This window comes from Panthera pardus, unplaced genomic scaffold (assembly GCF_024362965.1).
Source record: "Panthera pardus isolate Hobbes unplaced genomic scaffold, ASM2436296v1 HiC_scaffold_24, whole genome shotgun sequence".
Lineage (NCBI taxonomy): Eukaryota > Metazoa > Chordata > Mammalia > Carnivora > Felidae > Panthera > Panthera pardus.
In genome coordinates, this window is record NW_026526810.1 from 110,966,845 (window position 1) to 110,993,166 (window position 26,322).

The 26,322-nt window shown below is 38.5% G+C and overlaps 1 protein-coding gene and 1 long non-coding RNA gene across 8 annotated transcripts; one reads left to right on the top strand and one right to left on the bottom strand.

Moving 5' to 3' along the window:
• The first annotated feature begins 759 nt into the window (after positions 1–759).
• Positions 760–25,401, top strand: PTGR2 (prostaglandin reductase 2). Of its 7 annotated transcripts, none has more exons than XM_053889602.1 (10): positions 760–778; positions 4,746–4,829; positions 7,651–7,769; positions 15,213–15,404; positions 17,909–18,079; positions 18,824–19,033; positions 20,419–20,540; positions 21,577–21,664; positions 23,033–23,072; positions 23,998–25,401. In XM_053889602.1, exons 2-10 carry the CDS (start codon positions 4,793–4,795, stop codon positions 24,072–24,074), a joined length of 1,056 nt encoding a protein of 351 aa, XP_053745577.1. In that variant the 5' UTR covers positions 760–778; positions 4,746–4,792; the 3' UTR covers positions 24,075–25,401. The 7 variants fall into 7 exon arrangements, with proteins under 7 accessions (XP_053745577.1, XP_019282655.1, XP_019282651.1 ...); XM_019427110.2 differs by lacking the exon at positions 760–778 and adding an exon at positions 1,550–1,655; XM_053889600.1 differs by lacking the exon at positions 760–778 and adding an exon at positions 1,696–1,715.
• Positions 10,022–26,184, bottom strand: LOC109253815 (uncharacterized). The gene is made up of 2 exons (XR_002074540.2): positions 26,080–26,184; positions 10,022–10,558 (listed from the first exon to the last, which is right to left on the bottom strand). It is a non-coding gene; the product is annotated as an uncharacterized LOC109253815 (long non-coding RNA).
• Positions 26,185–26,322: the final 138 nt, after the last annotated feature.

Here is a 26,322-nt window from a genome sequence, read left to right on the forward strand (position 1 = left end):
GATTCTGGATAAGTTTCTCTCCTTTCACGAGGTCATAATTAAGAATTTTGGGGAATGGGAACTCATTCTGGGGAGACAAATCACACTTTTTGCAAGGAATTCATAGGCTCCAGAATCGAGACAGTAAAAACTAATACTGTAGAGTTTCTTTTCTACTTTGAAAGGCTGTTTCTTTTAAGATCAAGTTCTAAACTATCATTACTTTATGCTATTACTTTTAATCTGTTAGTGCATTTTCTTTTTCATCAGTTCGTTCAAGTTATAAAAATAAAATGTTATATTAAAAAATAAAATAAAATAAAATGATATTGAAGATCTACCTGTACAAGACTGATAAGTGATAAGCTCCTGCTAGACAGAGTTTGCAAGGTAGTATAATCCTTCTAGTCCTTTCCTGAAGCTTTCTCAAAGAAGTAAAAAATTTCAGAGATGACTCTATCAGAAGCTCCAACCTGTTGAAAGATTCTCACCCCTTTGCTCACTACCCCAGTCATCATTCAGCTACAGAATACCATCGTATATGCTGAGCTATTAGCACTGACATGAATACAATGTAAATAGCAATTCTCAGGATGGTCTCTTAGGGTTTAAAATCCTCAGGGATCCAAGCTGTCCTAGGAATAAGACTTGCTCAACCCAGTTCAACACAAAAAGCAATTAATAATTAATGAAATTGAGAAGTCAGTTCACACTGTAGCAGGGGGGCAGGAGTGCAAGGGCACCTGGCTCTAGGGGTCCCAAACAAAGCAGGTTTGGTCACTGCCGCGGATATGTGCAGGTAGGCAGTGAAGGTCAAATGGGTCATGTCTTGGCGTCACTCAGGGTCTTACTGGTTTAGGACAGTCTATTGCTTGAGGGGATGCTTTGCCTGCAGGATTTTTTGCCTGCGTTAAGAGACAGGCTGGAAAGAATTTAATCAATTACAAAGTTTGAGATCAAAAAAGGAAGCAGTTGAAGTACTCTTTCAACACTAGGTAATCCATCTTTGAGGAAGCTGGGATTTGTGTGTGTGTGTGTGTGTGTGTGTGTGTGTGTGTGTGTGTGTGAAAGAAAAGGCAGCCCCTCGTAAGGGAAGGGGTCATAGCCCAGCCTCTGGAGAGGCGGTTTTAACCGCAGCATTGCCCCTAACCAGCGAAAAAGTAGGTGGTTCAATCACATCAGCTCTCAGAGCCTCAGTATCCTTGTCTATAAAACCAGGGGTAGGCTTGATGGACCCCGCCTCGCTGTAATTTTCCACTCTGAGGCTTACGGAGAAGTCCATGCAACGAATTAAATTCCTTCAAGGACTGCTGGAAGTGAACTCAATGGTCAAGACTGAACGATTTGCTCTTTTGGTCCAGTATGGGCGGCCATAGAGCACCAGTCCTGTTTAACTGATTAATATACCTTGCCCAGACACGTGATGATCGTTTAAAACTCCGCATCTTCCCCACTTCTCCCAGAACCCAGGGATCTGGGAACGTGGGAACCCAAGAATCTCGCTTTAGCTGCAAAACCCCGCTCCTGGAGGGGAGGAGGCAGGGAGGAGGCGGGGGTGGGGGTGGGGCAGAGGTCTAGCGGTGCGCCTGCGTGGTGGGGTTGGGAGGACAGAGGTCTCGCTGCCTGCAGTTCGCGAGCTCTGAAAAGCGGGCGGTTTCCTCTCGAGCTGCGTGCTGGTGAGTGACGCGAGACGGGCCCGGCGCCGGGGCTGCTGGGTCAGCCAAGCCCGAGGCTGGGTTGGGTCTTCCGGGTGAGGGAGGATCTAGGAACCGGGGTGACTTCCACTCTTCCCCTCGGAGCTGCCACGAGGCTGGCATTATTGCCTAGGTCACTATGTAGCAGGGTTCTCGCATAGAGAGTCGTGACACCACGGCTTTTCTTAACAGGAAGCAACTTTATTCCTGCCGGCACTGCTCAGTTGGGCTCGTACCCGAAGAGCTGAGCTCCGAATGCCACCCGGTGTAATTTTTTAGATATTTTCTACTTTTTTAATCTCCCACATGTGGTGATAGATACAAACATGCTGTCTGATTAAGTGGTCTCGTGTTACAAGGTCATGAGGGTTGTGGTTACCTACGCGCATAGCCAGGTTACCTTGAGGGTTTTTTTTTTTTTCCTTAGGGAGGGGGGACCCTACCACAACTAGGTTAGAGAATGCTCTAGAAGAAACGGGGGCAGGTCTTTTGTTTTTGTTTGTTGTTGTTTTTTAATGTTGGGTGTAAACAACCTTAAGTTTGCACGTAATTGTGCTTAAGGTGCATCTGGGAGGTTCATTTAATAAATATTTATTGAGCACCTGCCATGTGCCAGAGGGTGAACATGAATCATTGAACAAACAGACACAAATCCCTGTCCCTTTGGCACCTGCAATCTGGGAAACCAGTTTGAAATTTGGGCTGTAGATGCAGATATTTAGTAATGTCCATGTGAGTGGTTGGTAGTGGGAGCCAGAGAGGAAGGTGAGGCCAGTGGGAGAAGGGAAGAGCCAGGCAGGAATCTCCCAACCTGTTAGTCTTGGGCAGAGGAAGGAAGAAACCAGAAGAGTCAAAGGAAAGGGAGCGACAGGCCGGCAAGAGTGGAGGAAATCCCAGAGATTTGCACCTTTTATAACAAGGCGGGGGTCTGCAGAGCCATTTGGGCAGAATAATTGAACAAGATCAGGATGGGGAAGAGTTGTTTGTTTGTTTTAAACATGTTAGGAAGCTCGTGTTATGGAAATGGTTATGTGTTGTGTTTGAGTGTGGGTTCTGGTCTTTCTTTTGGGCAAGGTCTTCAACCTGTCTCTTCCTTTTCTCCATCTAGAAAAATGGGGACAGATGACAGTACCATCCTCATAGGGTTGTTGGGTAGAAGGGGTTCGAGACAATGATTATAAAAACTTTAGCCCCGTTCCTGGCACTTAGTAACATTCAGAGAACCTGCTGAGAGAAGGGCCTTTCCTAAGATCCCACGTGATTAGAACCAGGACGCGTCCTCTGGTCCACTTAGTTCAGTGCTCTTTTCTAATGCTAGGCTACAAGGTAGATACTCAGATAACACAGTCTTTATGAACAGCACCGGAGTGAATTTTTCAGTTGACCATTGATTTGGTGTTATTTGGGGATATGACTTATCACTAATTGGGAATCCATTTAATATCATAGCAACCAAATATGGTACGCTTAACATCAGTCAAAAAAGAGTTGAGTGTCCTCCCTACTCCTTCACTGGGGATGCATTTAACACCACCACCGCCTGTCCTCTCAGATCTAGAACTTGGTGTGTCATATTTTAGGATTTTAATTTTGTAACCCAATCAATTCTTTATCCTTTAAATGTGTTGTTTGTTGTGCTCTCAAGGGATATTGTGCAATTATCTTAACCTTAGTTAAATCTAGTGTTTGACAGTTGAAAAATTTCTAATTTAATACAGAGGGAGAGAAATTTAATGGTGTGCTTTTCATGCTGATAAAAAGTATTTGGACAAATCTACAGTGTGCATATTTTAGAGAAAGCACACATAGAAAGTAATCAGAGAAGAGGGCAAAATATGAAACTTATTTGGGAAGAATTCCTTTGATTGAAAATTATTATGCTGTTAATAACCTCTCTGGGGCAGTTACCTTTGGACCCAGCATCAAATGGAAAATTTTGCTTTTTAATTCTTCCATAATACACACAAGGTGATTCAGTAGAAAATTTCCTTTTAAAAATATGTTTAGCCCTACAAGACATTTTGGACTTCTTGATGTGAGGAGATAGGATGCACACAGTAACATCTTTAAAGATTCTTGCTTAAAAAAAATTCAACCTGTGTCTAAATCGAATCTCTAGATCTAACTACCAGTCAAGGATAGGGAGGCAGGGGTGGGGGTGGGGTGGAAGGGTGGGGATAGAAGAATGAGGTAAATGACACCCTGAAGAAGCAAGCAATCAAAGGACATTCCATAGACAAAGGAATTTAGCAACAAATGTTTCTTCAACAGTCAATGGCATGAAATAAAATCTGTAAAATGGGGATAATGATACTTAATAGAAGATTAGGAGATACAGTGCCAACACCAGAACTTCATTTTGCTTCTTTCATTAGCTCAAATTGTAAACCCAGAATAAGCTGATCCTTTACTTCTTTGGCTATTTTGTATTTCAGAATTTCCTATAAGGTGAGAATTTAAAAATGCTTTTAATGTTTTACTTTTTTTTTTTTTTTTTAAGTTTTCTTTCTTTCTTTTTTTTTTAATCCCTCCACGCAACCTGGAGCTCAAACTCACATCTCCAGGGTCAAGAGTTACATGCTCTTCTGACTGAGCCAGCTACCACTGATGTTTTGCTTTTGTATAAATAAAACTATTAAAGTAATTTCCATTTTGACCAATGAATAAAAGAATCGTTGAACATTTGGTTACATCTCAAACAGCTAGTGTTTTTGTTTTGCTACTAGATTAACTTCTAGCTCTGGAGGAATATATCATGTTTTCTTTTAATCAAGTCACAGTAGGAGGCTTAATCAGGACGGTATAAAAATGAATGTGCCCGAATTATGAAGCCAAAAACATTCGTCTTCCTCAGCCTTTTGAACTTGTTCCTATTGGTAAAAAATTGTAACTAGATTTAGTCTTTCTTTGCATATTTGCTTTACGAGGCCAACTCTGGCAGGAGACTACATCTTTTCTGGATCCCAAAGATGGTTTTTTCCTTTCCTTGTTCGGAATCGTAAGTGTGCTTTCTTTTTTTTTAATTGTTGACTATTTTAAAACTTTGTGATTTAAAAACTTTTCTGTTTATAGGAGTTGCTCTATACAGAAGTCTTGTGAGACCACTGTGCAGCAAGGTGATGATTATACAAAGAGTGGTATTGAATTCCCGACCTGGTATGTATTTGTATCAAAGACCTGGTCTTTGATAATTATTAGTGAAAATGAAGGAACAAAAAGTAATAGTTAATGTGGTAAATTAAGGTAGGAAGATATTAACCCTAGTAGAGATATTGGAAGAAACTCTTTAAATAATATAATATTCAATTTTTTAAGTGATCGCTTATCAAGGCTATCTGTTGAAGAAAAAAGGTATTTTAGAATTATTACACTTAAAATGCTATATTACCCAGGGCACCTGGGTGACTCATTTGGTTAAGCATCTTGACTCTTGATTTTGGCTCAAGTCATGATTTCACGGTCATGAGATCGAGCCCTGCATTGGGGTCTGTGCTGACAGTGTAGAGCCTGCTTGGGATTCTCTGTCTGTCTCTCTCTCTCCCTCTCCCTCCTCTTTCTCTGCCCCCACTTGGACTCTCTCTTTCTCAAAATAAATAAATAAACTTTAAAAATATTATAGTACAAATATATATGGCTTTTGTTTTTTATTTACAGTATGTATGTATTGTTGATTCTTAAAATTTGTCTTTCTGTTCTATGTGAAAAACACTGACCTATGTCTGTGCTGACATCTAACCTGAATCATAGAAACTTAGGTATGAAAATAACCTGAGAGGTTTGGGCCCATGTTGCTTTGGTTTTACTGTTTACTTACTGTGTGGCTTAGAAAAATCACTTACCTATTCTTCCCCCTAGCCCCTTACCTTTTCTGACTTCCATTTTAGAAAAGTGAGATGTTAAAGTATTTATTCTTTTTCCACCTTAGACATTTGATGACTCAATCAGTAGGAAGTTTGCTTGTGTTAACATAACTGAGTAAGAATACACTTTGACTGATGACATTTTCTGCTTACAAATTTTTCTTTCTATATTTCAAATTTTCTAATTTCCTAATTTTCAAGACTTTATTTTATTTTATTTTTTTTAAATTTTTTTTTTTTCCAACATTTTTTATTTATTTTTGGGACAGAGAGAGACAGAGCATGAACGGGGGAGGGGCAGAGAGAGAGGGAGACACAGAATCGGAAACAGGCTCCAGGCTCCGAGCCATCAGCCCAGAGCCTGACGCGGGGCTCGAACTCACGGACCGCGAGATTGTGACCTGGCTGAAGTCGGACGCTTAACCGACTGCGCCACCCAGGCGCCCCTCAAGACTTTATTTTAAAGTAGGCTCCACACCCAACCTGGGGCTTGAACTCACAACCCTGAGGTCAAGAATCACATCCTCCACCAACTGAGCCAGCCAGGCACCCCAAGGCTTTACTTTTTAAAAAAAATTACATTCATCCTCATGGGCCCCTCCAGCTCAAGCCCATCTCCGCCTGTGGTGTTGCTTTTGTAACCTTGCAGCATCCCTTGTCCACAAATGCCTGCCTATGCCTATCTGAATGCTGGTGCCCTCAGCTGGGATGCCCAGTGATAACAGCCTGCACGCAGCCCCTCCTGCAGGACTTAGCAGCAAGACAATCCCTGCCTGCCACCTGACCCTGATGGGAGATGAGAGAAGCTGGGGCTGGGGTCTCTTCTTCATCATTCAGCATATCACATTTGGAGAGAAAGTGCATTAAAGTGAAGCTTCTGACTCTCCTACATAACCTATCTAAAATTGGATTTGGGAAATGGCTTTGATCAAAAAAAATTTGATGAGCAAATTGGACATTTGAGTCCCATTCTATGTAACACTGTCACATACAGACACGGGCCCATATCAAACTTTCCTAAGACACTAGTACATTCGGAGTCATCTCATAAAGTTAAATTTTATTTTGGAAAAAAAAAAATTATGGGGTGCCTGGGTGGCTCAGTTGGTTGATTGTCCTACTCTTGATTTCAGCTCAGGTCATGATTCTAGGGTCATGGGGTTGAGCCCAGAGTCAGGCTCAGTGCTGAGTGTGGAGCTGCTTGGGATTATCCTTCTCTCTCCCTCTGCTCCATTTGCACATGCTCTCTCTCTCTCAAAAAAAAAAAAAGAGAGGGCATCTGGTGGCCCAGTCAGTTAAGCATCCAACTCTTGATTTTTGCTCAGGTCATGATCTCACATATTGTGAGTTTGAGCCCTGTGTCAGGCTCTATGCTGGCATCATGGGGCCTGCTTGGGATTTTCTCTCTGTCTCCCTCTATCTCTGCCCCTTCCCCACTCGTACTTTTTCTCTGTAAAAAAATTTTAAAAATTACATTCCAGTTTCCATTTCTTCTTAAGATGAGGAAGAAATGTTTACCTAACTATTTATTTTGGCTGATGTGTTTCTGTTATGTTGTAAAATTTGATTTTCATAATTAAAAAAGATGGCTGTGAGTTTTTACTTTTTGAAATCTTACAATTTTACAACAGATGAGGTGATTTACCTGTAATAATCTTTAAAAAGGAATTTTGAAGTTGATGGCAATATTTTATAGGAACTGCTTGGAGAAGATAAAGAGCAACTGAAACTATTTGAAGAATTTATGCTGAGTTACAGAGAAATTACAGAACAATATAGATTTATTCATGTCTGTATTAAAAGGGAGTTCTCTGAATCCTAGAGTTACCTTTTAAAGAATAATAAATACACTTTGGCTCACGTCATGATCTCATGGCTTGTGAGTCTGAGCCCTGCATCTGGCTCTCTGCTGTGAGTGCAGAGCCTAGAGGCTGCTTTGGATTCTGTCTCCCTCTCTGTCCCTCCCCTACTCACGCTCTGTCTGTCTGTTTCTCTCTCTCAAAAATAAATAAACAGTAAAAAAAAAAAAAAAAATCACAAGGACATACATTTAAAAAAAGAGAAATAATTACATAAGAAAGTGACTTTTTGATTTTATATTTTCCTTAATATTTTAGGAAAAAATGGTAATCCAGTGGCAGAAAATTTCCGAATAGAAGAAGTAAATTTACCAAATAATATCAATGAAGGACAAGTACAAGTGAGAACTCTTTATCTTTCTGTGGATCCTTACATGGTAAGAATCAGGATTTTGTGACTTGGTGAAGATTAATTGTATTTTCATATTTTTTATGTTGCATCTGAATTTCATTGTGCAATCCTCATGATTAATAGATATTTGAGCAATTATATCTTGAAGCCGGGGAATTACAGGTTGCCTTTGTTTTTATTCACTTGTGTTGTGAGGGAATGTTGTAGAAGAAATGTTTTCATCATAGTAGTACATGTTAATCCGATTCTTTCAAATGTCCAGATCACTTCCCGGTTGTAAATAACATAGTGAATTAGGCTTGGAAGTTCTCTCAGATTGATCTAGTTTACAAGGCAGGCTCTGTATAAGACCTTTATTCTAGCTGGTTTCTTTTTGAAGGAACAGACTCACTTATGCTATTTTTAGATAAAGAAGATTTATTGAAAGATATTGTGAAGGAGTACAGTTGAGAAGCCCTTAGGCACATGGACTTAGTCTCTATAAAGACAGATAGATTTGGGGGCACCGGGGTGCCTCAGTTGGTTAAGCGACCAGCTCTTGATTGTGGCTCAGGTCATGATCTCATGGTCGTGAGTTTGAGCCCCACATCTGGTTCCGCGTAGAGTTTGCTTGGGATTCTCTTCCTCTCCCTTTCTCTGTGCCCCTCCCCTGCTCATGCATGTGCTCGTGCTCCACCCTCCCCCCCCCCCCCCGCCACACCTCTCAAAATAAGTAAATAAACATTAAAAAAAAGAGAGAGAGTTTTTTCTTCTTTTCCTGTATGAATGCTTTTTATGTTATTTGCCTGCCTGATTCGAACCTCTAGTACATTGTTATATAGAAGCGGTGAGAGTGAACATCTTTGTCTTGTTCTTGATCTTAGGGGGAAAACATTCAATCTTTTGCCATTAAATATGTGGGATGTAGATGCCCTTTGTCAGGTTGAGGAGATTTCCTCTTATTCCTGGTTTGGTTTCTGATTTGTTGAGTATATTTATCATAAAGAGGTGTTGGGTTTTTTTTATTGTGATAAAATAGATCTAACAGTATGCCATTTTAACCATTTTTAAGTGTATAATTTAGTGGCATTAAGAGCATTCAGTGCTGTGCAGCTGTTACACACTTTCCATATCTAGTACTTTTTCATCATCCTAAACAGAAACTCTGCCCTTTAAATAATAAAATCCCCATTATTCCCTCCCCCCAGAAGCGGTTTTAGATTTTGTCATGTGCATTTTCTGCTTCTATTGAGATGATCATGTGGTTTTTGTTTTTTAATCTATTTATGGTTTGTTATATTAATTAATTTTCAGATGTTAAATCCGTCTTGCATTCTTGGTCCTGGTGTGTTTCCTTTGATACGTTGTTGGATTTAGTTTGCTACTATTTTCTTGAGGTTTCTTGCATCCATAAAGCTGTGAGACTATATTCATGGTCTCTTGTTTCCTTGTGATGTGTTTGCCTGATTTTGGTACCAGGGTACTCTGGGCCTCAGAATGGGTTGGGAAATGTTCCCTCCTCTTCTGTTTTTGGAAGAGTTTGTGAAGAATTGGTATTCTTCTTTCAAAGATTGGTAGAATTCACCAGTAAAGCTATCTGGCCTGGGTTTTTCTTTTTGGAGAGTTTTTAAATGACTAATTCAATGTCTTTATTTGTTGTAGGTCTACTAGGCTTTTCTATTCCTTTTTGAGTTGGCTTTTGTAGTTTGTGTTTTTCTGGGAATTTGCCCATTTCATCTAAGTTGTGTAATCTATTGCCATCGGTTCTTAGTATTTCCTTGTAATCTTTTTTTATTTCTGAAAGATAGGTAGTAATGCCCTTTCTTTTATTCCTGATTTTAGTAATTTAAGTCTTGTTTATTTTTCTCTTGGTCAGTTTAGCTAACACTATGTCAATTTTGTTAATTTTTCGAAGGACCAACTTTTGGTTTTGTTGATTTTCTGTATTGTTTTCCTGTTGTCTGTTTCATTAATTTCTGTTCTTTGTACTAGTTTTACAGCTTTCTTTGAGTCTTTATTTATGTAAAATAAAAAGTCAAAAGAAAATCAGGATAGCTTATTGAATCCAACTGGGTTAGATCAGTTAGTTGACTATGTACTTTGGGGCAAAAATTACATTCTTAGCTCAACCCCTACACCAGAATAAATTCCAACAGATAATAAGAAAAAATTTTTAAGTGAAACTATAAAAATTTTTAGAAAAAGCATGGGTAAACAATTGAATGATGTTGGGGAAAGACTTTGTAAGAATGACAGCAAACCCAGCTAATACGAAAGAACATGATTGATAAATAGACCTATTTTTAAAAACATTGTATTTTGTAAAACACAATAAAACAGGATGTACAAAATCAAAAGATCAATGGCAAACTTAGACAAATTTGCAATAGAAATAAAAGATAATAATGGCTGATATGCAGAAAGTTTGTCTATATTAGCCTGTGAAAAGTTGGGCAAAGAGACAAATAAGCAATTTAGAATCTCTTTATATATTACTGTTCTTGTACATATGCTTGCTTCCTGCTTTTGGCTTTTAGAGTGCCCTGGTGGGGCACAGAGAAAATCCTGGCTGACCTCTTCTCAGGCTTCATTTACAGTGGAGACCCAATTGGCAATACCAATTTTCTGCCAGGATAGTTGTAGCCTTGGGAAGGCTCCTCTTCCCTCTGATCCAGGAGTGTAATTTCAGGCTCTGTCTTCAAGTAACACCAGTCATAGTTGATTATGCTTACCACGGAAAACAGTTTGACGACTTCATTCAAAATTCTTCCCAGGGTAGCAAGAAATTTTTCTTTATGGGCTAGGGGAATGAAGTGGTGACTGGTCTAGAGCATTCTAAAGAGACAAAAGACAAATAGATACCGAGGGATAAATTAGGGCATTGATTTCCCATAGATCTAAAGATGCTCCACCTTTCAGTGGAAGCCAAGACAAGCTCAGTCAGGCTATCAGCCTCAATACTCTAGACTGTGCTGAGCAGATCACATGAGGAGAATAATTACCCCCAATTCAGGAGAAAAATGGCAGTGCACTATTTAGTATTCAGGGTCAATTCTTGATGATGATTGGTGTGGTGTTCTTAAGACTTTAACACTTCAATGTATAAATAAGACATAGCTCAGGGCATCTAAGGATTACATATGCCCTGATGAACAAAATGTAAAGCCTATCATTTAAGCCCAGGATAATAAATACAAAGTAAATTAAGAGAACACAATTTACCAAAATAAAGCCAAGGTTCAGGGGTAGAAGGGTTTTAAAAATGAAACAGAACAGTCAAAAAGGAATAGTTGAAAACAAGCAGAAAGGATGTGTTTTTCACAGAATTCTCTAAGTTGGAACAAACTTCCTGTTCAGCAGAATTCCCTCTGAGAGACTTATAGTGAGATAAATTCATGACCCAAGGATTTTAGGGGTGGAGAGATGATGAAACAATTAAGATTATGACATGAACTGGATTCATGATCTTCACTTCTAAACACCCCCAACTTCAAATTTTTTTTTTTTAACGTTATTTATTTTTGGGACAGAGAGACACAGAGCATGAACGGGGGAGGGGCAGAGAGAGAGGGAGACACAGAATCGGAAGCAGGCTCCAGGCTCTGAGCCATCAGCCCAGAGCCCGACGCGGGGCTCGAACTCATGGACCGCGAGATTGTGACCTGAGCTGAAGTCGGACGCTCAACTGACTGAGTCACCCAGGCGCCCCTAAACACCCCCAACTTCAAAATAGCAACAAAAAACCTCTTTTTCCTCCAGGGGAGTATATAGGTTCTCTGTCCACTCATTTCATGCTACAAAGCACTGAGTTTTTCTTGAGACTGTCTCTTCATTCTCTGTGTTCATTCTGTATGTCAGTCTCAGGTCCTGTGGATCCTCCTTCCTAAGTACATCTCAGTTCAGTCCACTTCTCAGTAAACTTCAAGGATGTGTATTCAGTCTGAGTCATCATTGTTTCTTTTTCTCCTAATGGAGTATCCTTGCAAACACTCTTCGCCCCCTTAGACTGTCTTCCACACTGCAGCCAGAAATGGTAGTTGTATAATAACAACTAATCACGTCACCTTTATGTCTAATGGCTTTCTTTTAGTCTTGAGATAAAGACTAACATTTTGGGCATGGTCTAAGATGCTACATAGTCTGGTCGCTGTTTGCCTGCCCAGCCTTACTATACCCTACTTTACTTCTTCCTCTTGGATGCTGGCCTCACCGGGCCTCTTTCTTGTGTAACACACCGGTGCCTTTTTTGCTCAAACCTTATATTGATCATGTTTTTCCTTTGCTGTATTTTTTAATGCTTTCATATCTTAGGAGCTTTCCTAATCCTGGAGAGCCAGCTCCTCCCAGCATATTTTAGAGGTAACAAACAACTTGCCTGGAACACACCAAACTGCCTCCTTCATCTAACTCACACAGGTGATTTTCCCTGCCCCAAATCACCCCAGGGCCTGGTACCAGACAACTAGGGACCACCCCTCTAAGCCAGATCCCGCTGAAATTATTCAAGCTGTCTCCTCCTAAACTTACTCAAATTTCCCTACCCTGTCTTGTCCATTTCTTCCCCCTGAAACCATAATAAAGACTCTGGGCCATGCTCTCCTGTTGCTATTTTTTCTTCCTGACTAACTCTGGTGCTTCCCCCTGTGGCCCTGTGTGGTATGGTGTGCTCCTCCTCTTGGGACTTGTAAGTAATAAACTCTTCTTCTTTTTTGTAATACTTGTCTTTTTGTTTTTTATTTTTTTTTTTGAGAGAGAGGGTGCAAATGAGTGAGGAGCAGAGAGAGAAAGAGAATCCCACAAGGGGCAGAGAGAGAGAGAGGAGGAGGGAGAGAGAGTGGGGGAAGTGGGGCTCACCCAATGCAGGGCTCGAGCTCACCCGAAGCAGGGCTCTAACTCATGAACCATGAGATCATGACCTGAGCATCGTGACCGAAGTCAGATGCTTAACCAACTGAGCCACCCAGGCACTTTAAACTCTTCTTTCAAGGTGGGTGTCTCTGTGTCTGTTGTTCTTCCATACCTGACTACAACAAAATCCTGAGTACAATTAAAACAAGCCTTTATACGTGTTGTCCCTCTGCCTCCCTCCCGCTCCTTTCCTGTTACCTGCCCAATCCCTATTACTCTCTTAAGGCCTGCATTAAAAAGATTTGCTTTGATAAGTCGCCTTCCACCCTCAGACTCGTCTTCTCTGTTATATTTTCTCAAAAATGTACCTTGATCCTCAGCATTTCTTCCGGTTGTAATGAAGAATGATCTGTGTAGTTCTTAGATGTCTGTCTTCCCTAATAAAAAGTAAACTCATGAAGACAGAGGTCTTATTTGTCACTGTATTTCCAGTGACTGGCATGGTGTTTATTAAGTATTAATTAAAGGAAGGAGAGAAGAAAATAATTTTGGTTCCTTTTACTAGACATTGTTCTTAAAAAAAAAAAAAAGAATGTATCCAAATTCATAACTCATTTTAATCCCCATGTTTACACAGTATTTTCCATGGTTATATTTAATGTATATATACTATTTTTATTTTATATTTAAGTGACTTTATGTGTATTTTCATATGATAAACGAGTCCAAATATTATTTTGGTGGTTATATAACATTCGATTGTGTTGACATCATTTGCTTACCTATAGAGAATTACTGTTTGTACTTTCTCTGTTAGCCTTATTTAAGAGTCAGGTCCTTGGTCCGGCAGTATTCGGTGGCTGCTGCACTTGCTTTCCAAGAATACTTGGAGGGGCACACTAGCAGAAGTGTAGTTAGTATATTCTCATAGAAGCTTCTCCCTCAATTCCCTGTTTGGTCATTTACCCTGGTGAACTGAACCCACATAGTCAAGTAGCCTTCTATCTTTTCTATCTCCTGGACCACACTGTAGGCCTCTACGTCTTGGCTTTCATAAGTGGGCAAGAGTGAGCCACAGAGAGGAAGAGAGCCTTGATTACTTCCCAGAGAAATCTTTAGCTCTAGTCCCATGGAAGGGTGTGGTGCCACTGTGACATTTTGCCTTTGTAGTAGAAGGAGAACATCCACCCAAAGTTATGGGGTATGATGTAGGGCTTGGCCTGAAGCTGTGATGAACAACTGTGTAAAAAATTGTTTCATTTCTTTTGGGTTATTTCCATTGGGGAAGCAGAATTGCTAGGCCAAAATAAATGAATAATATTACAGTCTATATGTTGGTAGTTTGCTTTCTATAAAAATTGGACAGTTTTATAATAGCAACATGTTAAGTGTAGCTAATGCGCCACAATCCATTGAAACCATTGACACATTATTTTTGCTAGCATAATGTAATATTAAATTTGTTTAAACATTTTAACAGCTTTGTTGGAATATTATCACGTATCCTACAATTTATACATTTAAACTATACAAATCAGGGGTGCCTGGCTGGCTCAGTTGGAAGAGCATGTGACTGTTTTTTTTTTTTTAAATGTTTGAGAGAGAGAGTGAGTGTGTGTGTGCACGTACACACTCACGAGTGGGGGAGGGGCAGAAAGAGAGGGAGACAGAGGATCTTAAGTGGGCTCTGTGCTGACAGAGGCTCTGGACACTTAACCGACTGAGCCACACAGGTGCCCCAAAAAGAGCATATAACTCCCGATCTCAGGGCCATGAGTTTGAGCCCCAGTTTGGATGTAGAGATTACTAAATAAATACATTTTCAAAAAATAAAGTGTACAATTCACCGGTTTTTAGTCCGTTTACAAAGTTGTTTAACCATTACCACAATCTGATATTAGACCATACTTAAAGTCCTTTCTAATTGTACTTATTTTTTAAATTTATTTAAAAAAATTTTGGGGGCGGGGACACCTGGGTGGCTCAGTTGGTTAAGCGTCCAACTTCATCTCAGGTCATGATCTCGTGGTCAGTGAGTTCAAGCCCTGCATCGGGCTGTATTGACAACTTGGAGCCTGGAGCCTGCTTTGGATTCTGTGCCTCTGTCTCTCTCTGCCCCTCCCCCACTCACACTCTGTCTCTCAAAAATGAATAATCGTTAAAAAAAATTAAAAATAATAAAATAAATTTTGATGTTTATTTCTTTTTTGAGAGAGAGAGAGAGAGTGCAAGCAGGGGAAGGACAGAGAGAAAGAGAGAGAGAGAGAGAGAGAGAGAGAGAGAGAGAGAGGCAGAATCTGAAGCAGGCTCCAGGCTCTGAGCTGTCAGCACAGAGCCTGATGTGGGGCTCAAACCCATGGACTGCAAGATCATGACCTGAGCTAAAGTCAGATTCTTAATGGACTAAGCCACCCAGGCGCCCCTCTAATTATACTTCTTTACTTGTTAGAGAGGGGATACATTTTTTTTTTAAAAGATAAAGAATAACTGAAAAGAAGATAGAAATTAAGATAAATTTAATTTGTTTAACACTTTACTTAACATTACTGACTATATACCTTTCTTTTAGTCACCCGATAAATTAACAAACTGGCCAATATTATCAGGCAGAATTATCCTCATCAACATTTTCTTTTTTTAGCGTTGCAGAATGAATGAAGACACTGGCAGTGATTATATAACACCTTGGCAGCTGTCTCAAGTGGTTGATGGTGGAGGTATTGGGATTGTAGAAGAAAGCAAACACGTACATTTTACTAAAGGCGATTTTGTGACTTCTTTCTATTGGCCCTGGCAAACCAAGGTTATTCTGAATGGAAGCAGCCTTGAGAAGGTGATGTATAATATACAGTACAGTAAAACCTTGGTTTGCGAGCATAATTCGTTCCAGAAACAGGCTTGTAATCCATAGCACTCGTATATCAAAGGGAATTTCAAGAATCGTTGGCTTAGTTGTGATCGTGTGACATTTGACATCATGTAGTACTCCTGTTGCAAGACATCACTCATTTATCAAGTCAAATAAAATTTTTTAGAAATGTTTACTTGTCTTGCGGAACACTCGCAGAACAAGTTACTCACAATCCAAGGTTCTACTATCTGGGTCTTCCCCTCCCTATAAATCATTGTGCATTTGGCATTCGGTTCAGTGGGTTATCAGGGAAAAAAAATAAAAGCATACATTTTCTTTTAGATGGCTGCTAAAATGTGGAAAACCTTTGTTTCTTTTCCACTGTTGGCCGTAACTATATGACAGTTCTTAGATTATTAGTGAATAGTGTTGTTTTTCATATTTAATTTATTTCTTGAATTTTACATATATAAAATAAAACCTGAATTGTAAGCATCAAAAAATAATTTATACCAAGGGGGCCAGAAGTTCTCTTATAGTTGTATGCTTTAAAGTTTCCTATGAAATTGCCATTTGACTTAAACTCATTTGGTTTGTGCTTAAAATTCCATTTTGTATCAAAAGTCCTGAGTTCAGTGTCTGTTGTTAGTTGAATTATGTGAAATTACCAATACTTGTCTGTATTGACCTATAAAACCTGGCAGCTTCATGTAATGCAACCCAATTTATGTCATCAGGGAAGTTATTTTATGTCTCTGAACCTTAGTTTCCTCATGTGCAAGATGAAAATAGTAGCTCTTTCACAACTGAATGTAGAAATTAAATGCTATGATAAATATGACTAATGCTTTCTAAAAAGCTTTATAAAATTTTAGTATTTTTTATTATTAGAAATTCTTTTTTTTTTTTTTAAGTTTATTTATTTTGAGAGAGAGAGAGAGGGTGCGAGGGGGGTGAGGAGAGAGATCTCTTGAACCATGCATGAGATCATGACCTGAACTGAAATCAAGACTTGAATACCTAGCCATCTGAGCCACCTGGGCAGCCCTGTTATTATGAATTCTTATAATCAGTTAAAGGTGACTGTTAAAATACAAACGATATGTGGGAGATGTTATACAATAATTTTCAACTTAATGATACCAGTAAAATATATTTAACAAGAAACTTCTTAGCAGGAAGAAATATTCAGCAGGTTCTGGTTTTTCCCTGTCATTTTGCTATGGAGGGAAATGGGGCAGCTGGGGAGAGCTTCAAAATGCTTTCGGCACAGTTATTAGAAATGAAAAGGAATTCAGAAGGGATGGAGAAAGGATATTTGCTAAACACAAACCTGTCTCCCAAAGTTTCTATATTGGACTTACTAATAAATATTACCTACATGATATATTTTTGTGTACTGTAGACCTAAGTATTGTTGACTTTAATACCTTGATTGCCTTTATGTACACACTAGATCTGACAGCCATTTAAGACTGCTGAATACAAACTGCCATTTTGTTTATGGAAGTTTAACTACAAATCAAGTTAATGTGGTGAATCTTCTTTCTTTGAAAAAACTTCTTTACGTATTTTTGAGAGAGTGAGCAAGAGAATCCCAAGCAGGATCCAATTTTAGTATATGTGCTGCCGAAGCGAGCACCCAAGCAGGATCCAAGCACTGACAACCCAGAGCCCAAAGCAGGGGCTCTATCTCACGAACCATGAGATCATGATGTAAGCTGAAATCAAGAGCCAGATGCCCAGCTGACTGAGCCACCCAGTCCCCTTGGAATTGCTCAGAGGTTTTAAAACCTTCCTACTTTGCCTAGTGTTTTCCCCTTAAGTGTTTCTTTCTTTCTTTTTTTAAATATACTTGGCAGCATTGATAAGAAAGAATGATAAGTGTCTTTCATGTAGAATTCTTTAAAGTTTTTGTTTTTTACCATAAAGAGAAGTAATACTTATTTGTTTTTTACTTTGTACAAGTAAATTATAGAATTTTCACTAGACTGAAGAACGGTTCACTGTTCTAGAAACCATATCAGGTTGTTTATTAAAATCTGCTTGGAATGCCATTACAAAATACCATAGACTGGGGGCTTAAATGACAGAAAGTTATTTTCTCACAGTCTGAGATCTAGGTGATAGAAAATTTGGTTTGTAGTGAAGTCTTTCTTCCTGACTTGTAGTTGGCTGCCTTTTTGCTGTGTCCTCACAGGGCATTAGCCTTTCTTCTGTGTACGTGCGGAGAAAGACCTCTGGTGTCTCTTCCTTTTCTCCTAAGGATGCAAGTTCTGTTGGATTAGGGCCCCTCCCTGATGACCTCATTTAACCATGATTATCTCCTTAAAGGCCCTGTGTCCAAATATAGTTATATTAAGGGGTAGGTCTCAACATCAGAAACTGGGAAACACAACTCAATCCATAACAGGTTTTTCTCTGCCTTGTTGATTTAAAATGGGAATTTCTAGTATTATTTTTTAAAGTTAGATATTTTATTTTAGGTAGACCCACAACTTGTGAATGGACACCTTTCATACTTTCTTGGAGCTATAGGTATGCCTGGTTTGACTTCCTTGATTGGGATACAGGAGAAAGGTCATATAACTGCTGGATCTAATCAGACAATGGTTGTTAGTGGGGCTGCTGGTGCTTGTGGATCCTTGGCTGGGCAGGTAAACTTTCTGAGAACTATTTGATTTTCTAAAAACTTGAATTTCTGGATACATGTATATAATTTAAAATATAAAATTGAACAAATGTATAATATTATTTTATATATTTCTGGTAGGAATGATGTTATTACCTGCCTAGACTCTCTTCATAACGATATGGAAAATGTAGATTTTTGTATCTTGTTCTCTGTTAACCAGAAATAGACATGGTAAATGCTAGAGCATTGCTCTAATCAATATAAGGAAGAAACCCATAGAGTACCTATCTGGAATTCCATGACATGAATTAAAAGACAAACTCATATTTTTAAAAGGAATCTTCAAATAAGAGAGCACTTACTGGGTTCTAGAAATACAGTAAAGATTATAATAGAATTTTAAAGTATATTGTTTCATGACTAAAAGTCTTTATTGAAACAAAATATTTTATCATAGGCCTGAGAAATCTTGAATTGCAAGTTAGTGATGTTTTGAGTCTACTTCTTTTATGAAATCAGCTTTAAATTGTGAGATTTTAACATTCAGACTAAGTCTAATTTTAGTCAATCTTAATTTGTTTTTTAGCAGTGGCATTATATCTGGTCTTAATTCTTTTGGTTTCAAATAACTTTTAGCCAAAGTCCTGTAATCTAACCTAAACTGTGATGAACACTCTCATATACTCGTGATATCTTGTATACTCACATTTTTACACTTAAATGTAGCAACGGAAAGTTGTTTACTTTTTTAAAATCTCCCCCCTAGATTGGCCATTTGATGGGCTGTTCCAGAGTGGTGGGAATTTGTGGAACACAGGAGAAGTGCCACCTTCTGACCTCAGAACTGGGCTTTGATGCTGCAATTAATTATAAAAAGGGGAATGTGGCAGAACAGCTCCGTGAATTTTGTCCAGCTGGAGTGGATGTTTACTTTGACAATGTTGGTGGTGACATCAGTGATACAGTGATAAGTCAGGTTGTTTGCCAATTTGTTACAAATTTGAATGCTACATTTTATTTGCTGTGCTTTTTACCTGATACCGAAAAAAACCTATAGAATTGTAGGGTTTATTGTGAGAAATAATGTTAATGATCAGTATTGTAATTTAGTGATGCAGAAGAGCTTGCTGACAACTACTTCCGTTTGCTTGCAGATTTGCATATGAGCATCAATTTCAGTTCTTTGATAGCAGTATTGTATTTTTCACCTGCAATTTATTTTTATCAAAAATTACAGTTGTAGGGAGGTGTGCCTAGCTGGCTTGGTTGGTCGGGCACGGGATTCTTGATTTTGGGATTGTGAGTTCTAGACCCACGTTGGGTGTTAGAGATTACTTAAAGATAAAATCTTAACAAAAAAATTACAGTTGTATTGTTCCAGTGGTGAAGTTTTGACCCTAATTCCTCATCAACTAACTCACTCACAGCCATGGCCTCTGACTTTGGGTAGGGAAATGATTTTCATAGATTATAGTTATTTACATTTTTTTTTTAACGTTTATTTATTTTTGAGACAGAGGGAGACAGAGCATGAACGGGGGAGGGTCAGAGAGAGGGAGACACAGAATCTGAAGCAGGCTCCAGGCTCTGAGCTGTCAGCACAGGGCCCGACGCGGGGCTCGAACTCACGGACCGCGAGATCATGACCTGAGCCGAAGTCGGCCACTCAACCGAATGAGCCACCCAGGCGCCCCAGTTATTTACATATTTTTATTGACAATGTTATAAAATATCAACATTAGCTATTAACACGGCATTGTCCTTTACTATGTACACACACACACACACACACACACACACACACACATATTGCAGTTGAGGTTAAATTATTTAAAAATTCTCTTAACATTTATTCATTTTTGAGAGTGAGGGAGACAGAGCAAGAATTGGGGAGGGGCAGAAAGAGTGGGAGACACAGAATCAGAAGCAGGCTCCAGGCTCTGAGCTCTCAGTACAGAGCATGACGTGGGGCTCGAACTCACGGACCGCGAGATCATGACCGGAGCTGAAGTTGGACGCTTAACCCACTGAGCCAGGCACCGAAGGTTAAATTATTTAAATGCAAGGAAATACTTTACTGCTACTACTAACAGTAGCAACAACAATGATGATACCGGTGTAATTCTTTTGTGCATTACCAAACTCTCAATTACCTCTGTTCCTTTGGAAGGGACTTGTTTCCTGGCTAATTAAAACTCTTAAATACATATAAGGAGTAAATCTTCAAAGCAAAATCAATTAATTGGCACCAAAGGATTAAATTACAGTAGTCAAGGAGGCTTTTGCTGAGGCAGCCATAAAATCAGTAAACATAGGAAAGGCATGTATCTTAGGGTATAATCATCAATTTTTCCTGAACAGATGAATCAGAACAGCCATATCATCCTGTGTGGTCAGATTTCTCAGTACAACAAAGATGTGCCTTATCCTCCTCCACTACCCCCTGCTGTAGAAGCAATCCAAAAAGAAAGAAACATCACAAGGTATGGACCACCCTTTTCCCCTTACTACCAGATTCATGAGTTTAAAGATCATAGATGTATATGAAATGGTAGTGTTTTTCATATATAATTCTTCCTTATTAAGTAAAACTTGAAAATGGACATTTTTTTCAGTATTTAGGTTTTTGTTAACCAGAGCCCTGGCAAAAACTTTTTTTTTTTTTTTTCACATTTATTTTTGAGAGACAGAGACAGAACATGAGCAGGGGAGGGGTAGACAGAGAGGGAGACACAGAATCAGAAGCAGGCTCCAGGCTCCGAGCTGTGGGTACAGAGCCCTTCACGGGGCTCAAACCCACAGACTGCAAAGTCATGACCTGAGCTGAAGTAGGACGTTTAACTGACTGAGCCACCCAGGCGCCCCCTGGCAAAAAATTTTCTAAAAAACATATCGGTTCTATCAATCTTTTGCAAGTCTTTTTTTCCCCAAGTGATAGAAACTCAACTCACATTGGCGTAAGTGCAAAGGTAATTTATTGGCTCACGTTTCTGAGCAGTCCGGTATTAGTATTGGCTGGACATAAGGTTTGCATAGTGGCATCACCAAGTTTTTCTCTACCTTTGGGCTGTGCTTTCTTTTGGGTTGGCTCTGTTCCTTTGCAAGCTCTTCTCTTGCAGCAGATCAAGAGGATGACTGTTATCTCTAGTCTTACATGTTACCAAGTTAGCAACCCAAGCAAAAAGAGAAAGCTCTCTTCCTCTCAGTTTTATCAAAGCTGATACTGGCTCCGACTGGCCTAGCTTTGGTCACAGGAGAGTGGGGAAAGGATATTACCCACAAAGTAAAATCACAGTGCTAATTACCAAACAGGGTTTTAATGCTAGCCAGACCACAAACAATAGAAGCCCGCTACACTGACACATGTAACTACACCTAAAACTGTATCTGGCCTGGTTCTGTGTGATTAAGTCCTGATGTTTGAAAGACTAACAAATATTAGAGTTCTGGAATGATTTGATTTTGAGCTCTTTCACCCTCCATAGTCTCTGATCATTATCCTTTTCTTCCCCACTACAGAGAAAGATTTCTGGTGTTAAACTATAAGGACAAATTTGAGTCTGGCATTCTACAGCTGAGTCAGTGGTTTAAAGAAGGAAAGCTAAAGGTAGAACTTGCCTCTATTCTTTTATCAATATCATTGATATTGACATAATTGATATACTTTTGTGTTATTTGAATTTATTATAGTGAACATATTAGCTTTGTAATAGGAATTCCTACAAAATTGCACTGAATATTGTAAATTAAGTTTACTCTCAGGTGAGTATAACTTCCTAATTGAGAAACCGTCTACTGTCAGTCGCTTTATCTAAAATTTTATTAACCTTTACTTTTCTTAGATTATAATACAAGATAAAAAGGTGTTTTTTTTTTCAAATTTTAATATTCATTAATTTAACAAATATTTATGGAATGCTACTATGTGTTAGAAGCTGTGCTTTTTTTCTTTCTTTTCTTTTCTTTAAAGTTTATTATTTATTTTGACAGAGAGAGAGAGAGAGAGAGGAGAGAGAGAGGGGGACAGAAGATCCAAAGCAGGGTCCATGCTGACAGCAGAGAGCCTGATGCAGGGCTCAAACTCACAAACCACGAGATAATGATCTGAGACAAAGTTGGTAGCTTAACCAGCAGAGCCAGCCGGGTGTCCCTAGAAGCTGTGCTTCCTCAAAATCTTTTAAGCACCTCCCCGTACCCCTATCTCACCACCACTATACTTCTTTCCTGCCCTCCCTGATAGCCTGATATATTTCTTGGTTGCTGGCTGAAAATCAGGAGTTATTCATCTGGGGTCTAGAGACACTGACCTGGGATGTTCTTGAAATTTGCAAATGACAGGCAAAGTTACATGTGCATGTGCTTATGTTTATATACTTTGTTTTCTGAAAAGAGGGGATAGCTTGTGATGTTGCTAATTGAAGATTATACAATGGGAAAAGAGGATTTTATTTTTTTATTTTTTTAAGAAGATTTTATTTTTAAAAATCTTTCAATAGGAAACTTCTGTGCTATGTCCATGAGATGAAGAAATCTATTTTTAGACAGAAAGTGCTAAATAGTATTACTGCCCTTTGCCAACATGGAGAATATTACAGTTGACCTTGAACACCTCAGGGGTTAAGGGCGTTGACACCCTCCATGCAGTTGAAAATCCCCATGTGTCTTTTGACTCCCCCAAAACTACAAGTAGCCTACTATTGACCACAAGCCTTACTGATAACATAAACAGTTGACTAACACATATTTTGTATGTTATATGTAATTTATACTGTATTCTTACAATAAAGTAAGCTAAAGAAAAAAATGTTATTAAGTTACAAGGAACAGAAAATACATTTACAGTACTTATTTATTGAAAAAAAAATCTGTGTATAAATGGACCTGCACAGTTCAAACCCGTGTTGTTCAAATGGTCAACTTTAAATAGACATGATGAAGTCTAAAGAATACTATATTTGGTTATTTTGACTTACAGATTAAAGAGACTGTGGTAAATGGATTGGAAAACATGGGAGGTAAGATGAATGTAGGTTTATTTATCATATGCATGAGCTAAGCACAAATATTCCCTTTTTTCCTTTACTTCTACTTCCCTCGTTTTTTTTTTCTTTTTAAATCATTTATTTCTTTCCTGTAAACCCATCCTGCAGGTTTACTTAAATATCTTAATCAAACTCCATTAAAGTTCAGCTTAATGGTATTTAAGAAAGTATTGTTTTCACATTTCAAGTCATCAAATAAGTATTTCTTTGGTTTTGAAACAAGTTATGAAAAAAAATACAAGTATCACAAAAGTGATACCTTCTAGGTAACTTTTTCAGATTGAATCGTTCTAAGACATCATAAGATTATATTAAACAGATTTTCAATATTTAGGGTTTTTTTTTTCCCTAACATACACAGATTTCAACATTCTTTTGTCTGTTTAAAATGAAAGAGATTATATCAAACTGTTTTTGTTTTGTTTTTTTTTTTTACCTTTTTAGGAAAAAATATTTAATACATTTGGTCAATATGTTTACTAAACAACTTAAATTTTACTCATTTTCCTGGCATAACATGCATATTTTACTTAGTAAAACTTTATGGTTAGATTTCTATTATTTTTAATAGTAACTGAAAAATTGTGCTGGCATTTTATCCACATACTTATTTGCTTCTAGTCTTCAGATTCTATAAACAGTGAACACTGAGATAGATACCAATTAAACATTTCTAGTTTGGGTAAAAACACATTTTTAAGATGTAAATTGAGTTAGTTTAGTGGTTTTGCCAATATTTCACTTGAGGTTCTCTTCATGAAAATTTCCTTCTATAGTTAATATTAAAATAATTGGAGAAATTATTCAAATTAATTGCATGTGTTCGACCTACTGATAAACATGTATGATAGTGACATTTAGGTTTTCATATAACCTAGTTTGTTTGTTTTCTTTCTAGTTGCATTCCAGTCCATGATGACAGGAGGTAACATCGGAAAGCAGATAGTTTGCATTTCAGAAGAAACCTCTTTGTAATATGTATAAGCATCTTCATCAAGGAAATACACAGATTTCTTTCCATTTTACTCAAAGATTTTTAAGATATTTCATAAAAAAAAAATCTTAGACTACAGATAGCTTTTTTTTTAATGTTGATTTTTGAGAGATAGAGACAGAGTGTGAGTGGGGAGGGGCAGAGAGAGAGGGGGACACAGAATCAACACAGGGCTCAAACCCACAAGCCATGAGATCAGGACCTGAGCTGAAGTTGGATGCTTAACTGACTGAGCCAGCCAGGTGCCCCGAGTACAGATAGCTTTTAATTTGAATGTGATCATAGGTAATATTTTCTAGTTGGATAACATTTTTTCCTTTATCTTCAATATCATATATGTTCTCTGTATCTAACATGAGTATTTACAATAATAGACTGAAGTCAACATGACATATTTTTCTTTCCTTTACCAATATTATATATGATGTTTTGATTAGACAGTCTGAAACCCATAGAGATTTGATGTAACTCTTTAGCAGATCATACAAAATAAACAGATTTTTACAGTTAATAACTTTCACTTAAAATAGAATGCTTGAGGGGTGCCTGGGTAGCTCAGTCGATTAAGCATATGACTCTTGATTTTGGCCCAGGTCACGATCTCACGGTTCCTAAGATCTAGCCCTGTGTCAGCATCGTGTGCTGACAGCGTGGAGCCTGTTTGGGATTCTCTCTCTCCCTCTCTTTCTCTCAAATTAAAAGAAATGTATATAGAATGCTTGAGAAGACACATTGTAAATATATGTTGACCTGGAAATGCTTTACATAACTCTTGAACTGTAATTTGGTGTAAGAATAGAATTGGTATGGCCTTTCCATGTGGAGATGGAGATGGCAGAGTGTGTGTAGGGGTTTTGGGGGAATCCAGAGCTTGTGGAGCAGTTTTTAGGATACAGAGCAGAGGCTTTGTGAAATAACTGAGGTCAGTTAGGTCGATGGAGACAGTAGTTTACTAGAGGATGATCTATTTGTGTTTTGCTAAATAATTTACTGTATAGTCTAAAAACTCATATATTGACGGAAGCAAGTTTGTTTTAGGTTAGCAGGCACACACTGTCACATAGTGTAAAGATTCCGAGGGCAAATAGATATAAACATCACTTGAAGTTTTAGGTGATTAGAAAGATTAAGACAACAAAGACAGTTTTAGCAAATGACAGGACTTAAAATGACAGGACTGACTGAACAAATTAACAAACGGTTCTGAACACGAGTTTCAAGATCTATTAATGAACCTCTAAATAAGAGGGTTTGTTTCATTAATTTAATCAACCATTTGCAACAATAAAATCGAGGATATTTTTCTAAGTGTTGTGCTGGTTTATGGTCACCTGTTTACACCCTGCAATATACTTTTGTCTATAACATTTGTAGAAAGTGGATTGAAATTTTGTTAGTAATCAATCACTCCAGTTGACCTCAGTGTTCTCTTTCTTGTTTTATATACCTTTCCTGGACCGTTTCATCTCCAGAAAGGTCTGTATGTCGATAACTCCCAAATCTACACCTCTATTTCTGACCTTTTACTTGAGCTGGGGACCTCCAAGTAAAACATCCTTTTGACATCTGGGATAAACTCTGTTTATCTAAAGTGGAATTACCTTTCTCTTACATGTTTCTACTTTGTTTTTAAATCACCATAGTTTGTGCACCCAAACTACTACTCTCTCACCCGTTCAGATACCTGTTATGAAATCAAGGCTTGTGTTTAACCTTGAGAATACCCTTCTTAGAGAACTCCTTTAATTCCCACTGCCACGATCTTGAGTTCCTCGTCCTTTGGCACACAGCAAGTATTCAAAAATTAATAATTTGAGTCTGTCAACCCCATTAAGCTCTAACACGTGGTGGCATCCAGCCTGGAACTCAAGTGTTCTAGTCCGCGGTGTAGATATCCGAGAGCTCTTTCCATCCCAATATAGGGAACGCAGACTCTGGAGAATTCATATTACAAAAAAAGTTATACACCTGAGTCTCAATTCTTACCCCGTCCCGTATGCAATGCAGAATCTGATTCTGCAAGTTCCCTTCTCAGTCAGTGAAGCTTTGAGATCCTCTTCACTGATAAATGTTTAAGTAGGGCTCTCTTCCTCGCTTGCCTCCGTCGTAACTAGTTCTGATCTCAGCTGACAGGAAAAACTACCCCTTCTGTTGCTGCAAGGAAGCAGTGACGTCACGGCTGGCACGAACTGACCCCATTTCTCGGGTTTCGTAGACCACGGGGCCCCA

Bases quoted from the DNA above. Each gene is read 5' to 3' on its own strand.
- PTGR2 (XM_053889602.1), top strand. From the start codon at position 4,793: ATGATTATACAAAGAGTGGTATTGAATTCCCGACCTG. The intron at 18,080-18,823 runs GTAAACTTTCTG...TCTCCCCCCTAG, and splicing joins GTGGATCCTTGGCTGGGCAG to ATTGGCCATTTGATGGGCTG. The intron at 23,073-23,997 runs GTAAGATGAATG...TTTTCTTTCTAG, and splicing joins TGGATTGGAAAACATGGGAG to TTGCATTCCAGTCCATGATG.